This window comes from Lemur catta, chromosome 7, assembly GCF_020740605.2.
Source record: "Lemur catta isolate mLemCat1 chromosome 7, mLemCat1.pri, whole genome shotgun sequence".
Classification (NCBI taxonomy): domain Eukaryota; kingdom Metazoa; phylum Chordata; class Mammalia; order Primates; family Lemuridae; genus Lemur; species Lemur catta.
In genome coordinates, this window is record NC_059134.1 from 95,717,128 (window position 1) to 95,730,795 (window position 13,668).

Here is a 13,668-nt window from a genome sequence, read left to right on the forward strand (position 1 = left end):
AGTAAAAAGAGAAATACGTTTTAAATTAAAAACATTTCTGTTGTACATATTTAAAATACTCCTAAAATCATAAATGTTGAAAAATAGTGCATAAGAAAAAGTGAATGAATAATAAAATTATTCTATACATCTAATTTCATGTGACATTGGTGGCTAAACAATCTGTTTCTTTCTATAGAAAATTTTAATTATAAATATTAATACTCCTTATTTTTGTGGACCCATGAATGATTATAAAGAAGGTGCCGTGATTTTGTATCAGTAAGACAATTTACTTTATCCTTAATTAGATATGGATAGTTGAATATTAACAAAAGTGTTTACTGAGAAAACATACTAAAGAAAAAAAATTTAGGCTCGAACTAGACTTTGAAAGCAAATTAAATACACTATTTAGTTCAGATTTTTCGGCAATTACAAAAAGGAAGGGATCCTTTTCCTTGTAATTACATTCCATAAAGCCTTCTTTACTTCCTTATTCCTGAGGCTGTAGATCAGAGGATTCAACATGGGGATCACCACTGTGTAGAACACAGAAGCCACCTTGTCCTGATTCAGGGCGTAGCTGGAACTAGGTCTCAGGTAAGTATAGATGGCGGTGGCATAGAACAGAATTATGGCTGTCAGGTGAGAAGCACATGTGGAGAGAGCTCTGTGCCTCCCCTCCCCTGAGTGCATACGGAAGATGGAGAAGAGAATGTAGGAGTAGGAGGTGAGGATGACCAGCAGAGCCCCGACCATATTCACACCGGCAAAAGTTGAAAAGATGCTTTCTTTCAGGTGTGTGTCAGAACATGAGAGCTTAAAAAGTGGGGGACTGTCACAGAAGAAGTGATGGATAACATTGGAGCTACAGAATCGCAAGGTGCTTACAAAACTTGTGTTGACCATGGAGTTCAGCAACCCTGCTGCAAAAGCCCCAGCTGCCATTTTAAGGCAGACTGTCCTGGACATGACCAAGGAGTAAAGTAGTGGGTTACATATGGCCACATAACGGTCATAGGCCATTAACCCAAAGAGGATGCATTCGGTTGTTGCCAGGGCGATAAAGAAGTACATCTGTAGGATGCAGCCAGCAAAGGAGATGGTTTTCTTCTCTGACAGCAAATCTACCAGCATCTTTGGGGTGATGGTGGATGAATAGCAAATGTCCACAAAGGACAAGCTAGCCAGAAAGAAATACATGGGTGTGTGAAGTCGGGAATCGATCCTGATTAAAAGGATCATGCCAGCATTCCCCAGAACTGTAAGTGTGTAAATCATAAGAAAAAGGAAAAAGAGGATAATCTTTAGCTCCAGGGTGTCTGCTAATCCCAGTAGGATGAACTCAGTTAGCAAGGTATAATTATTTCTGGTCATTTATTAAAAATATATTTTGTGTAATCTTTGTGTTCACTGTAAATGTTTTCCTTTCCCAAAATTTACATAAAAAGAGGAGATGTTAATGAAAGCAATCACATGTGGGAAAAAATAAACAAAAACCGAGATAATATGGCATATTAACTACAGTAACTGATGTGAGAGGGATGTTCAAGGACAAAGGGATAAGCATTTGAATTTAATAAACATTTATCTGTATTGAAACTGGTTTGTAGGCCTCTCAAATCACTGGTTTAAGTCCACATACTCCACTTCCCTTTCTGCAAGTGGACATTTATTTTATTATTCTTTCTATACCAGCTCACATCCAGAATGTGAAAGACAGAAATATTATGCTGAAATCTCTCCCATTCTCTGAGTAGTTATGTCAGTTTAACTCAAATATATGTTTTTTCTTTCCCTCATAACAGTCCGTACATTCTTCATGCTGAAAATTCATACATTGTCCCCTGAATACAACTCTTGTCTAACTCTAAGCTGAAAACACAGTGACTATTTCAAATCAACAATACTTTGACATCCATCATATCATTAAAATTGATTTTATAATGTTTTAAAAGTGAACAAAACAGATTCTTCTAATTATAAGGTACACTATGAAATTAGCTCCAAGAAGCAGCAGAGTACCCATCTACCTCACTGAATAACATCATGAAATCTTTATATCTTCCTCTGAAGATCATGTCTTACCTAAGTAGCCTATTATTTTCTTTTTCATCAGAGGTTCTCAGTTTTTACCAAAGAGAAGAAAAAATTGATCTCTGAAAATGCAGCAGAAAGTTGAATTACCTACTGGTAAAATTTTAAGACACCTTCTGAGTAAATACATGTTGCTGCAATTTTATTTTGTTTTCCTTCAAAAGATTGAGTAACCATGGGGAATAGATTATAGGTATTAATTGCAGAGTGAATTCTCTAAAGGAAGGAACTCCCATCTCACAATAATATTAAATATGATTGTATGCAGAATCAGACATTGTGAGGGGATCACATCATAAATTGGTTTGTGATCTCTGGAAAACAAATAATTTTTAATTGGCTATTTACATTGCATGTTTGTATTTTTAGCTTATTCTAAGTAGATATATAGCACACTACCAAATTATTATTCTCCCCCTTTGTCATTTTCTGTGTGTGTGTTTGTGTGTGTGTGTATGTATGTATGATTGGAGGCATAGAGAGCTTCCTCCTCACAGTGAGAGCCTAGAATTGTTCTATGGCCATTTGTAACCTTCTGCAATAAACAAAATAACAACAAAAACAAACAAATAAACAAAAAACAAAATGGAGTACTAACATTTCCCACTTTCAGTAAGTACTAAACTCTATGGAAAATTGTATGGAGATACCTCAAAGAACTAAAAGTAGAATTACCATTTGATCCAGCAATCCCACTACTGGGTATTTACCTAAGGGAAAAAAAGACATTCTATTAAAAAAATGTCTGAACTTGAATGTTTATAGTGGCACAACTCACAATTGCAAAGATGTGGAAACAACCCAACTGACCATCAACAAAATGTGATATATGTATACCATAGAGTATACTCAGCCATAAAAAATGTGAACTACCTCTTGTATTATCCTGGATGGAAATGGAGCCCATTATTCTAAGTGAAATATCACAAGAATGGAAAAAAACCACCACATGTACTCACCATTAAATCGGTACTAATTGATCAACATTTATGTGCACATATGGAAGTAACATTCATCAGATATCGAGCAGGTGTGAGTAGAGAGGAAGGGATGGGTAAAGTCACATCTAATGTGTGCCATGCATGCTCTCTGGGCAATGGGCACACTTATATCTCTGACTCAGGTGGCACAAAGACAATTCATGTAAGCAAAGCATTTGGACCCCCATAATATTCTGAACTTAAAAAAAAATCAATACAAAAATAATCAACATGATAGAAAGGAAGTCTTCAAGAAAGAAAAAAACAGACAAAGATCTAGAAGACTAATATGTAACAACTAAAACTATAGAAAAGAAAATTTTTCCCTGTCTATAAATACTTTAAATGTAAATGAATTGAACTCCTCAATCAAAAGATGTAGAGCATGGAAGGATAATAAAACACAACCCAAATGTATGCTGTCTATAAGAAACTTACTTCAGATTTAAGGACACAATGAGGATAAAAGTAAAGGAATAAAAGAGATATTCCATGCAAATTATAACTAACAGACAGCAGGGTTGGCCATATTTATATTAGACAAAAAAGGTTTTAATAATAAACTGTCAAAAGAGATAAAAAAGACATTTTATAGAGAACTAAGGGCCAGTAAACAAGGAGTTGATGACTCTAATGTGTTATTTCCAACTCTTCAATATCTTGGATTGAGTTTCTTAGGTGGTTGCTCTTTGCCCATAGAAAATATTAATGTTTGGGATTAATTTACTATTTGAAAATAAAAGAAGAGTTGATTTCATGTGAGTTAAAAATATGAAATAACTTATCCAGGACAATTAAGATTTATAAGACTATTAGAGAAGAACCACAACAAATGTATGGAGATTTTGACAAATAATATGACAAATTTTGTAAGTCATGTTTTTTAGTCATAATGTAATGCGTTTCAGTAGAAATTTTCTTAATGCCACCATAACATCTTTGTTTCTCAGACAATATATGATGGGATTAAACATTGGGGTCACAATGGTGTAAAATAGAGAAAGGACTTTGTCCAATCCTGCCAAATGACTGGATTTTGGTCTCAAATATATAATGATTCCTGATCCAAAAAATAAAGCCACAACCATGAGGTGGGAAGAACAGGTAGAGAAGGCTTTGGCTCGCCCAGTTGCTGATGGCAGTTTTAAGATGGACGAGATTATCTTCACATAAGATCCAAGTATCAGCATAAAAGGAATAGTGACAACTAGAACAGCAATCACATAAATCAACATCTCAATCAGAAAAGTGTCCCCACAGGCTAGTGTGAGTACTGGAGGTATGTCACAGAAAAAATGATTCAACTGGTTAGGTCCACAGAAGGGTAGAGAGAAGATGAGGTAGGTGAACACTGTGTGTACTGGAACTCCACTGCTCCAACAGCCAGCTGCCAATTGGACACACAGCCTCTTGTGCATGATGAGAGGGTAGAGTAATGGATTGCAAATGGCAACATACCTATCATAAGCCATTGTTGTCAAAATAAAGCATTCAGTGGCTCCAAAGACCAGAAAAAAATACATTTGAGTAGCACAAGCCAAAAAGGAAATATTTCTATTTTGTCTACAAAGATCTGTTAATAATCTGGGAACAGTGACTGACACATAACATATTTCCAAGGACGAAAAATTTCCAAGGAAAAAATACATGGGAGTCTGGAGGCAAGGATCAACTTTGGTTAATATGATAATGAGGCTATTTCCTATCAGAATAATCACATAGATTACCAAAAACACCCCAAAAAGAAATCCTTGCAGGTTAGGAACATCAGAAAAGCCAAGTAAGATGAATTCCATTAAGGTAGTGTGATTTCCCTGTGGGGGACTTTTTCCCGTGGATTCCATTTATGAATAAAATGACTTTGGCGTTGAGAAGTCACTTCAATCCTCTGGCCTCAGCTGCAAAACAGGACATATTGAATAGATGATTTCAAATCAATGACACGGTATAGAAGCCCAGTTTTGTTTGTTTGCTTGTTTTATATTTTTGGAAATATATTTTCAAATCTAATATCCTAAAATTCCAGGATTTAAATAGGAGAAATAATTCTAAAATCTATTTTTCCTGCTCATAAGAAACACTATCGATATGTGAATTAAAAAACACAGCAAAACAGACAGTAATAAACTAAGAGCAAAACATGTCAGGTAGCCTATTCTCAGGATAAGAGTTGCTTTACTTAAAAAATTAAAGTGAGAAATGTTTCTGCTTCCTTATCAATCTGGTCTCCATTTGCTTTTAATTTGTATTTTATCTGCCTAGTAACTTCTAATTTACAATGTGTTTATAAATCTCTTATATTTGGTTTGATGTTTCCCCTGTGAGTTGCATCCCAGATAACCTAAAAGGAAGGTGGTCAGTGAGATCCTACTGCCCTGCCCAGGAAAGGCTGTCTTGGGTTTCAGTACTCACTGTCTAGGATAGAGACTTAGACACTGACCAGAAAAGTATGAAATATTGTCTTTCCTCCATTATAGAAATAAATCCTATTTAATAAGGCATACAAATTTTTATTAGAAATAATACATCATAGCAAGTCCTATGTTCACTTGAAGTTTGGGATGTGAAATAAAGGAAAAAAAGTTTTTTTGTTTTTTTTTTTTGAGACAGAGTCTCGCTCTGTTGCCCAGGCTAGAGTGAGTGCCGTGGCATCAGCCTAGCTCACAGCAACTTCAAACTCCTGGGCTTAAGCGATCCTCCTGCCTCAGCCTCCCGAGTAGCTGGGACTACGGGCATGCACCACCATGCCTGGCTAATTTTTTTTTATATATATATATTTTTAGTTGGCCGGATAATTTCTTTCTATTTTTAGTAGAGATGGGGTCTCGCTCTTGCTCAGGCTGGTCTCGAACTCCTGACCTTGAGCGATCCACCCACCTCGGCCTCCCAGAGTGCTAGGATTACAGGCATGAGCCACCGCGCCCCACTGAAAAAAAGTTTTGTTATATCATTTGAAAAAACAAACAAACAAACAAAAACCTTCTATCATGCCCCACCCCAAGAATATCTTAACAACTCTACTTATATTCTGAATTTTAGCCTCTAAGGAGTCATTAGATAAGTTTAGGACTTTACAGGGGTAAATAAGACAAGGAAAAGGGAAAACAAAATGTGCAAGAAAATTTGATCATGGGTCACACCTGACACCAGACAAAATGTAAATTCTTCCTTTGTGTATCTTTTTTCTACCTCTAAATATGAGTTTCTGAATATAATATAGATCATATATATACACATACATTTATAGTATATATAATGTATACTTGTGTTCTAAATATATTTTTTCCTGAATGGTTATCAGGAACCACAGTGCTAAATGCAGTGTATGCTGAAGCTAATCAGCTCCTTCAAGAATTAAACACTTTTAAACCAAAGATGTTTACTCTGTCTTCCACTTTACTGGATCCTAAATATAACTTTTCATGATCTCCATCCAGCCTTTGTTCCCTACATCAATGCTAAACTGTAACCGTTCTCACAGATTGTCACATACTCCAAAATCTACATGGTCACAAGCTTTACATTCTCTCCTCCATTCTCCAGACTCTAAATAGATATTCATCTCCTGCAGAAAACAACTTCCCTTTCTCCTATTAAAACCTCAGGTTCCTCTCCCCCTCACAAATTCCACACAACTGAAACAATTTCCAATCTCTATTTTGAATTTCGTCTCATTAAGTATTCCTTCTCTGTTCAGTGAATCCTCCATTCTGATTTAGTTTTCACAGCATACTTAAAGCTCCCTCCCAGCCCTTCTCTATTTACAACCTGGGAAGTTTAAGAGGAAAGATTTTTTTTCCATAAACTGAGACCTAGTGCACTCCCTGAAACTTTTGCCATCTCTGTTTTTGTTTTTCTGATCTCTTCTTTTTATTTTTACTTCCTTTTTTTCATATTTTGGTAATTTTTCCATGTTGTATCTTTGCAAAACTTAAAAATTTTTATCATCCATATATATGTTTCTATATATATATATATGTTTTATATAGAGATTCATATTTTCTCCATCAGTTATACCTTTGGAAAATCAACTGGAGCAAAAATTAAATTACATTTTCAGCCATCCAGATATGTTTGAATGAGTATATAAGGTAGTAAATCGATATGTATTTTGCAGTTTATTATGGACCATGTTGTGTGTGAAATACTAAGGAATTGACCATAACAAAAACATATGGTCTCAGCTTCTGTCTTAACAGATCTTATGGACTAGTGTTGAAGTCAGACCACTTTATTGTATTATTTTGAAATATGTCAGAGTCTACTGAGAGAGATTTATTAATACAAGCTGCCATTGGAGCACCAGACAATAGATTAGGGAAGTGACAGTTAATCTGGGACTTTGTCAAATTTTAGGGTATCACTAAATCACTTTGTTATTTTTACTTTTAAGAAAAGAGAATACAATACTTCCCAGGAAAAATAATAGCCTTCATATTGTCATTCAGTTTTGTATTCCAATAACTAGTCATTTACTTACATGAGTGAGTAGTTTATAAATATTTCCCAGTAGGTAATAGCATAAATCTTCATTGATCATTCATGGAAGTGGGATCCTTCCCCATTTATCTCAGCAATCACATTCCTTTTTCTAGAATCAAGTACTCTCTGACTTGACAGGGACATTGACATGGCTTGACCTTGAATGACTTACAAAGGAAATTAGATATATTAGGGTAATATGTCCTTATTGAAATCATCAAAGCTTGATTTTCCTTGTTTTAAAACATTCACAGTAATAATACTATGCAACTCAGCAAGTTGTTTCGTAAAATAAGTATCATAACATATGTTAACTGCTTGACTTAAAAACAGGCATTTGTAATTTTATTAGGCATTGTTATTATGATCATTATCATACTTACTGTATATATCATTATCATTTTAACTTATATTCTTTTTCTTTTCTCTTGAACTTTTCTCAGCTTTTATCCTGCCCTGGAGTAGCCTTTTCTTAATCTAGGAGAAGAGGAAATGTACAAGGCAATGTTTTGGCAGAAATACTGAGCTGAAAATTATTAATTTATGCTGAGTGGACACAAATCAGCAGCAATACTAAGGGAAAAAACATTCTGGTTAACTAGACTTTTTTTTCTCATTTATATCAGTCTGTATAGTTGTACTTTGAGGTAGTAAAAAAAATTAAGTAGACTGTGTTCTATAAATATAAGCACATTCAAATTTAGAAGTCTAACTCGGATCCTATTGAAAGCATTCTCATAAATAACCTTCTTTGATTATTTTCTTTTCTGAACTTGATCTGTTCCCTCTGTCAACAATTAGTGGTACTTTGTCAGTTCTAACATGGAAACTTTAGTTGCTCCAATGTGTTTACTGAAAAGAGTTTCTATTCCATTAAGGAAGCATCTGTCTTTATCAGTTTTTCTACTTTAGCAGACACTAGCACAGCTATAAAGGAGAATAGACAGATCTAATTAATTAAACTATTTTTTAAATTGTTGACACTATTTGAACATTTATTATGTTAATGACTTTGCCTGTATTATCTCTTTTTTAAAGCAGTTACTGTTATTATTCACATTTTACATAAAGAGCCAGAAACACAGAGAAATTAAGTAATTTACCCAAAGTCAAAAGCTAGCATGTCACCCAGCTGAATCCAAACTCAGGAGTATAATGCCAGAATAAGCAGGGTAAAATAAATACCACTTACCTTTTCTTTTTAATATTGTGGATAAATCACTATATGTTGTTTCTTTTATAGAGAATATGGTTTTATGCAGCGTAAATTTTTCATTTAAATTATTCAAATAAAAAGCCAGCCATTCTTATTTGCCCTTGAAATGCATGATTTACTTTTAAATCAATCAGTACACCTTAGGTAGGAAATAGCCCCTTATTCATTTTAAGGCCTTCATTCTTTTCTTCATGGTTGCATTTTTAAGCTCAGTAATCTGCTTATCAAGTGGTAACTTAGAAAATAACCAAAGCTATCTCTGATTGAATTAGCGTTAAGTTACATTTCTGTCTGTATGGAATATGGTCTGAGGGCACCAGCCTCCTGGCCGATCCTCTTTCTCCCTGTCCTCTCCACCCTTGGAGAGTAGAGCAATTCCCCTGTTGGTAAAGACTGTATAAGATATTCATAGTTTTTAAATTGGCCTGTATCTACTTATGAAATCGGAGGACACTAAATTTGAAATGATTAATATATCATTTTTTAATCCCCCAAAATGCAACTTGGAAATTACCTAAAGTTCATTCATCATCTAGGTTGTTACGTGTTAGTATCCTCTGTTCATGCCATGGAGAGGATTTATCTTAATTTATAAGTACTTTCCTAAAGAAAAAAATAACGGAGTTTAGAAAAGAGGATATAGTGCACTGAATCTCAGGGTTTTCTATATCAAGAAAGTGAAGATGGGGAAATGATACTATAAGGAACTTAAAACTACTAAGAGAGAGAAGGTAGAGAAAATTTTTATTGTTGTTATGAATCTTTGGCAAGATTATATAAAACAATTTATGCATTTATCTTTTCTTTATTTATTGACACATTCAATAAATATCTAACTATATAAGATGTTGTGCTATACTCTTCAGAAAGCACAGGAACTTTTCTATCTGTAGAGTGATCACAATGTTTTGACTTCCAAAGTTCTGTTCACCTTTTAGACTTAGCTGATGTGTCACCCCGTGAAAAGAAACCCATTATTCCTGCAGGCAACATCAAACATTTCTAATGCAATCCTCTCATATCCCTCCAATACAACCTCTATTTTAACCCTTAATATATGATGCTTTAATTTTTATTTCACAATTCAACTTTCCCCCTTTGTCATGAATTCATTGAGTCTAGGACATTAGTTTTGTTTACTGGCACACATCTGGCTCCAAGTGTGGAGCCGGGCACATAGAACACTCTGGGTTTTTGTCAATAAGTTACACCTATGTCATTTAATCTCCCCAAATCATTAATTATATGTGTGTGTGTAACATGTTTTCTTCCATTGCTAGCAGTGAGTGAAATGTCCTGTCCTCATTAAACCATATGAAATAAGAACACAGTATACTTCAGTGTGGACAAGAATGGAAGCAGGGAGACCAGTTAGGAGGTTATCACGATAATCTATGTGGGAGAGGATGGTGGCCAAAATAAGGGGCACCAATATATATTGTGAGAAGTGGTTGAAGGATTTACATAAAGATTTTGCCCATTTTCCTCTGTTTGATTCTAAATTTTACCATGTATAAAATCAGCCACTTGGAAAAACTGACATATTTATCATTGTGCATCTCTTTCTACCCATCTTATCTAGTCAGTCACCAAAGCATTCTGGCTCTACTTTCTAAATATTAATAAATTCTACTCATTTCTCTCAATTTTTATGGAAACGTCCTTAGTGCACATGCTTGTAATCTTTTTAAAGGGATATATTTTTTAAAAATTATTCTCTTATTTTCAGTGCCATCCCACTATTATCAATCTTCTGTATCTTAACTTCAGAGGTAATAATTTTCTATGATGTAAATGGAAGCATGTCATTTTTCTCCCTAATCCTACTTCACTAGTTCTATAATCACTGGGCCCCCATGATTATATTGTGATTTATGTACTTTCTTTTTAAAAAAATTTCCATAATGCCTGGGATATATTTCCAATACCTCTTGCTCCTTGAATGGCCATTTGACTATTTCATTTGACAATGAAATAAGACAAAGAGCAGTATGTGAAGATATTACCTCATTTGTGTGAGAAGGTGTCTTCTTCTAGAACTCAACTTCTCCCCATTTCAGCTGGCTGGGCCACAGCAATCAAAGAAGTCACCAGTGGAAAATGTTAAAGCTGCTTGTCTCTGAATGACTGTTCATAGTAGAGCCTCAGCTAAACCTGGGATTCCTGTCCTCAATTACTCTTTTGTAAAACTCTCAGATCTTAAGAATCAGGGGTCTTGCCTAGTCTACATCAATATCCAGATTAAGTGTCTAGTCAAGTAAGTGCAAAACACCAACCCTCCCATGATGGACGTGGTCCAATGCCATCAACCTACACCAGGTAGCTGGCTGATTACTCCAGAGAATGGTGCCATGTCAGAGTTTCAGTGTTGGTCTCTCCTGCTGGCACACTGGGCACTCAGTGTCCATGTTTCTGAGCCCATGCATAAATTTCATCCCTGCCACCATGGCCACTTTGCCTATGAGCCCATTGTGGGTATCTGTGGAAAGATGCTGATTAATATCCATAGAATGGTTCATTCTTTCACTTGATTGTTAAAATTCTTCTGCTGGACTCACCTTTTGCTGGACATTCACATGAGGCACAAATATCTTCATGTCCTTTGACAATGTAGAGAGGCCTATCTATATACCTCTTCCCCAAATTTATTTGTAACCAATTTTCTAATAATGTTCTTTCCAAGTCCCTGGCAACCCAACCAATCTAGGCTACAGTCCATAATCAATATATAAACCCATGCCTGGCCATTTCTCTTTCCAATGAATGTGAACAACCAGGAATACTGTTCAAGTTGTGCTCACTGGGAGGATTTCCTTTCCCTGTCCTTCAGGGATGTCCCAGAAAGAGGCTGTGGTGCTTCAGCCATACATCTGAGGTGGTGCCTACATATCACGCAGAACTAACTGTAAACCAGTCCCTAGTACTTGCCTCCTTTGTCAACTGATCATAGGGTACTCCTCATGAGGCTATAGATTCCGGCTGGGAGAGAGAAGACAGTGTAGCAGGAGTAGAAATCATGGGCATTTGGGCCACTCCTTTGTGTAACTTACTTATGCCTGCTTGGGCCTGATCATGCATATACCACTTCCATTTGATGATGAAGCATTACTGTATACACCCAACTGTATGCTTTGATTGGTCAAATAATATCTAGTTTGTGATAGATAGCTTAGGTCTCATGGTAACTTGGCAGTCCATGGTTAAGTACTGAGTTTCTAGTAAAGCCTAGTAGCAGGCCAAGTGTTGACTCTCAAAAAGAGAGTGGTTATCTGTGGATGATGGCAGGGTCTTGCTCCCTCTGGGGAAGGTTGGGAGAAAGATTAGCAAGAAAAATTGTCAGTAGTGTACTGCGGGGAGTGAGCTACACTCCCAGCAAAGAATTGGGTCCCTCAGGCAGGGGTCATCACAAAGGATGAAAAAATAATAGAAAATAGAAATAAAACAATACACAGAGGCAAAAATACAGTTTACAAAGAATAGATTTATGAAACTAGAAAAAAAGTGGAGGTGCTCAGGGGTCCCCAAAATATTCCCGTGAATTTTGAGGGCAAGACTGAAGTTTTACATCAGTATTTATAGGTACAGTGATCGGTTGCCAGGGGTAACAGATTTACATAATAACAGGTAGTTCCTTTTAGGTTCAAAGTCTCCCAAAAGGCTTCTATATGTCCCTCAATTAACTCTATTTATGTAAACAAACTGTTATAAAATCTTTCTAGGACAAACTTCTAAGTTCTAAGATAAAACTATCACTTTAGCAGAAAAGTTAAGCAGAGACATAGTGTCTCCATATTTCTTTATCTAGTTATTGTGAATTGAGACAAGTTGTTGGAAGTCAAGCAACAGCTGACCCTTGGGCAAATTGCTTCAGCCACGGGTGTCATGCAAACCTGCTTTGTCATTCAAAGCAGGCAAGAACCACAGGCTTGAGACAGCAGCATCACCTTGGAAAGCAGCTGCTACTGACCATGGAGATGCCTTCCTGAGGCGAGGCAGCTTTTGATATGCGAACTAACACGTTCACATATTCCTTCAGGGCAAAGCCCTGCAAAACTCCTGAAATCATTTCTGTCTCTAATATAGTACTAATAATCTAGCAGCCTACAGTCTACTGGAGTCCTTCCTCAAAGAGACCTGGCCTTCTCTTCATTCAAAGGGTTCTGGTTCTGTGAACTGGCTCAAGTATAGGAATTGATTGAGGGGCCATGATTCTCTATTTATATGATTTGAGTTAGATTTTAATTCATTTCACCTGTAGGTGTTCTGCTTATACAGATCAAGTAAGGATTAGGGTTTTTTTTTTCATCTATTTCATTTCTAGGAACAGTATGATTAATTTGCTGACAACATAAGTCCACATGAATCAGATTATTCTGATTGTTGCTTTGCCTCTACTGTCCATCATGATAACTATGTCCATCTTGCCTTTAACAGTTGGCTGCTGCCACTTGGCCCTGATTCTCTGGAATCCAATTATTCCCAGTGCACTGAAGTTATCCAGTTGGATGACTGGATCTCACTGTGAAGTCTGACCTACAAAGAAGAGCAGTCACAAAGCTCTTCAAGGATATTGGGGCTTCCTTCACGAATCTATTTTTTAAAATATTGGTACAAAGTATGTCCTCTGGATCTTCCCGATGTGAGTGAGTAGGTTTTAAGTGACAAATCTACTCTAGCATTCCAATCTCCTTAAGCCTTTGAATCCCTTCGTTTATGGTAATCCAAGGAAGATCAGTCATATCCAACTTGTTCAAGGTGGGCCATATTTTGAATCATGTTTCAGACAAAAAAACAAACACATTTTTAGCTCCTTTAACTCTTCAAGTTGCACCATTAAATGTGTCATCTGTGCTTAGTGAGCCCATATCAATAAATTTGACTGGATTCAACTTGATGTTCCTTCTATTTTCC

The 13,668-nt window shown here is 35.9% G+C and overlaps 1 protein-coding gene across 1 annotated transcript; it reads right to left on the reverse strand.

The window, feature by feature from the left end:
- Positions 1-414: 414 nt before the first annotated feature.
- LOC123641828 (olfactory receptor 5F1-like) lies at positions 415-1,359 on the reverse strand. The gene has a single exon (XM_045556761.1). The coding sequence runs from the start codon at positions 1,357-1,359 to the stop codon at positions 415-417; it is 945 nt and encodes a 314-aa protein (XP_045412717.1).
- Between the last annotated feature and the right edge of the window lie 12,309 nt (positions 1,360-13,668).

Bases quoted from the DNA above. Each gene is read 5' to 3' on its own strand.
- LOC123641828 (XM_045556761.1), bottom strand. From the start codon at position 1,359: ATGACCAGAAATAATTATACCTTGCTAACTGAGTTCATCCTACTGGGA.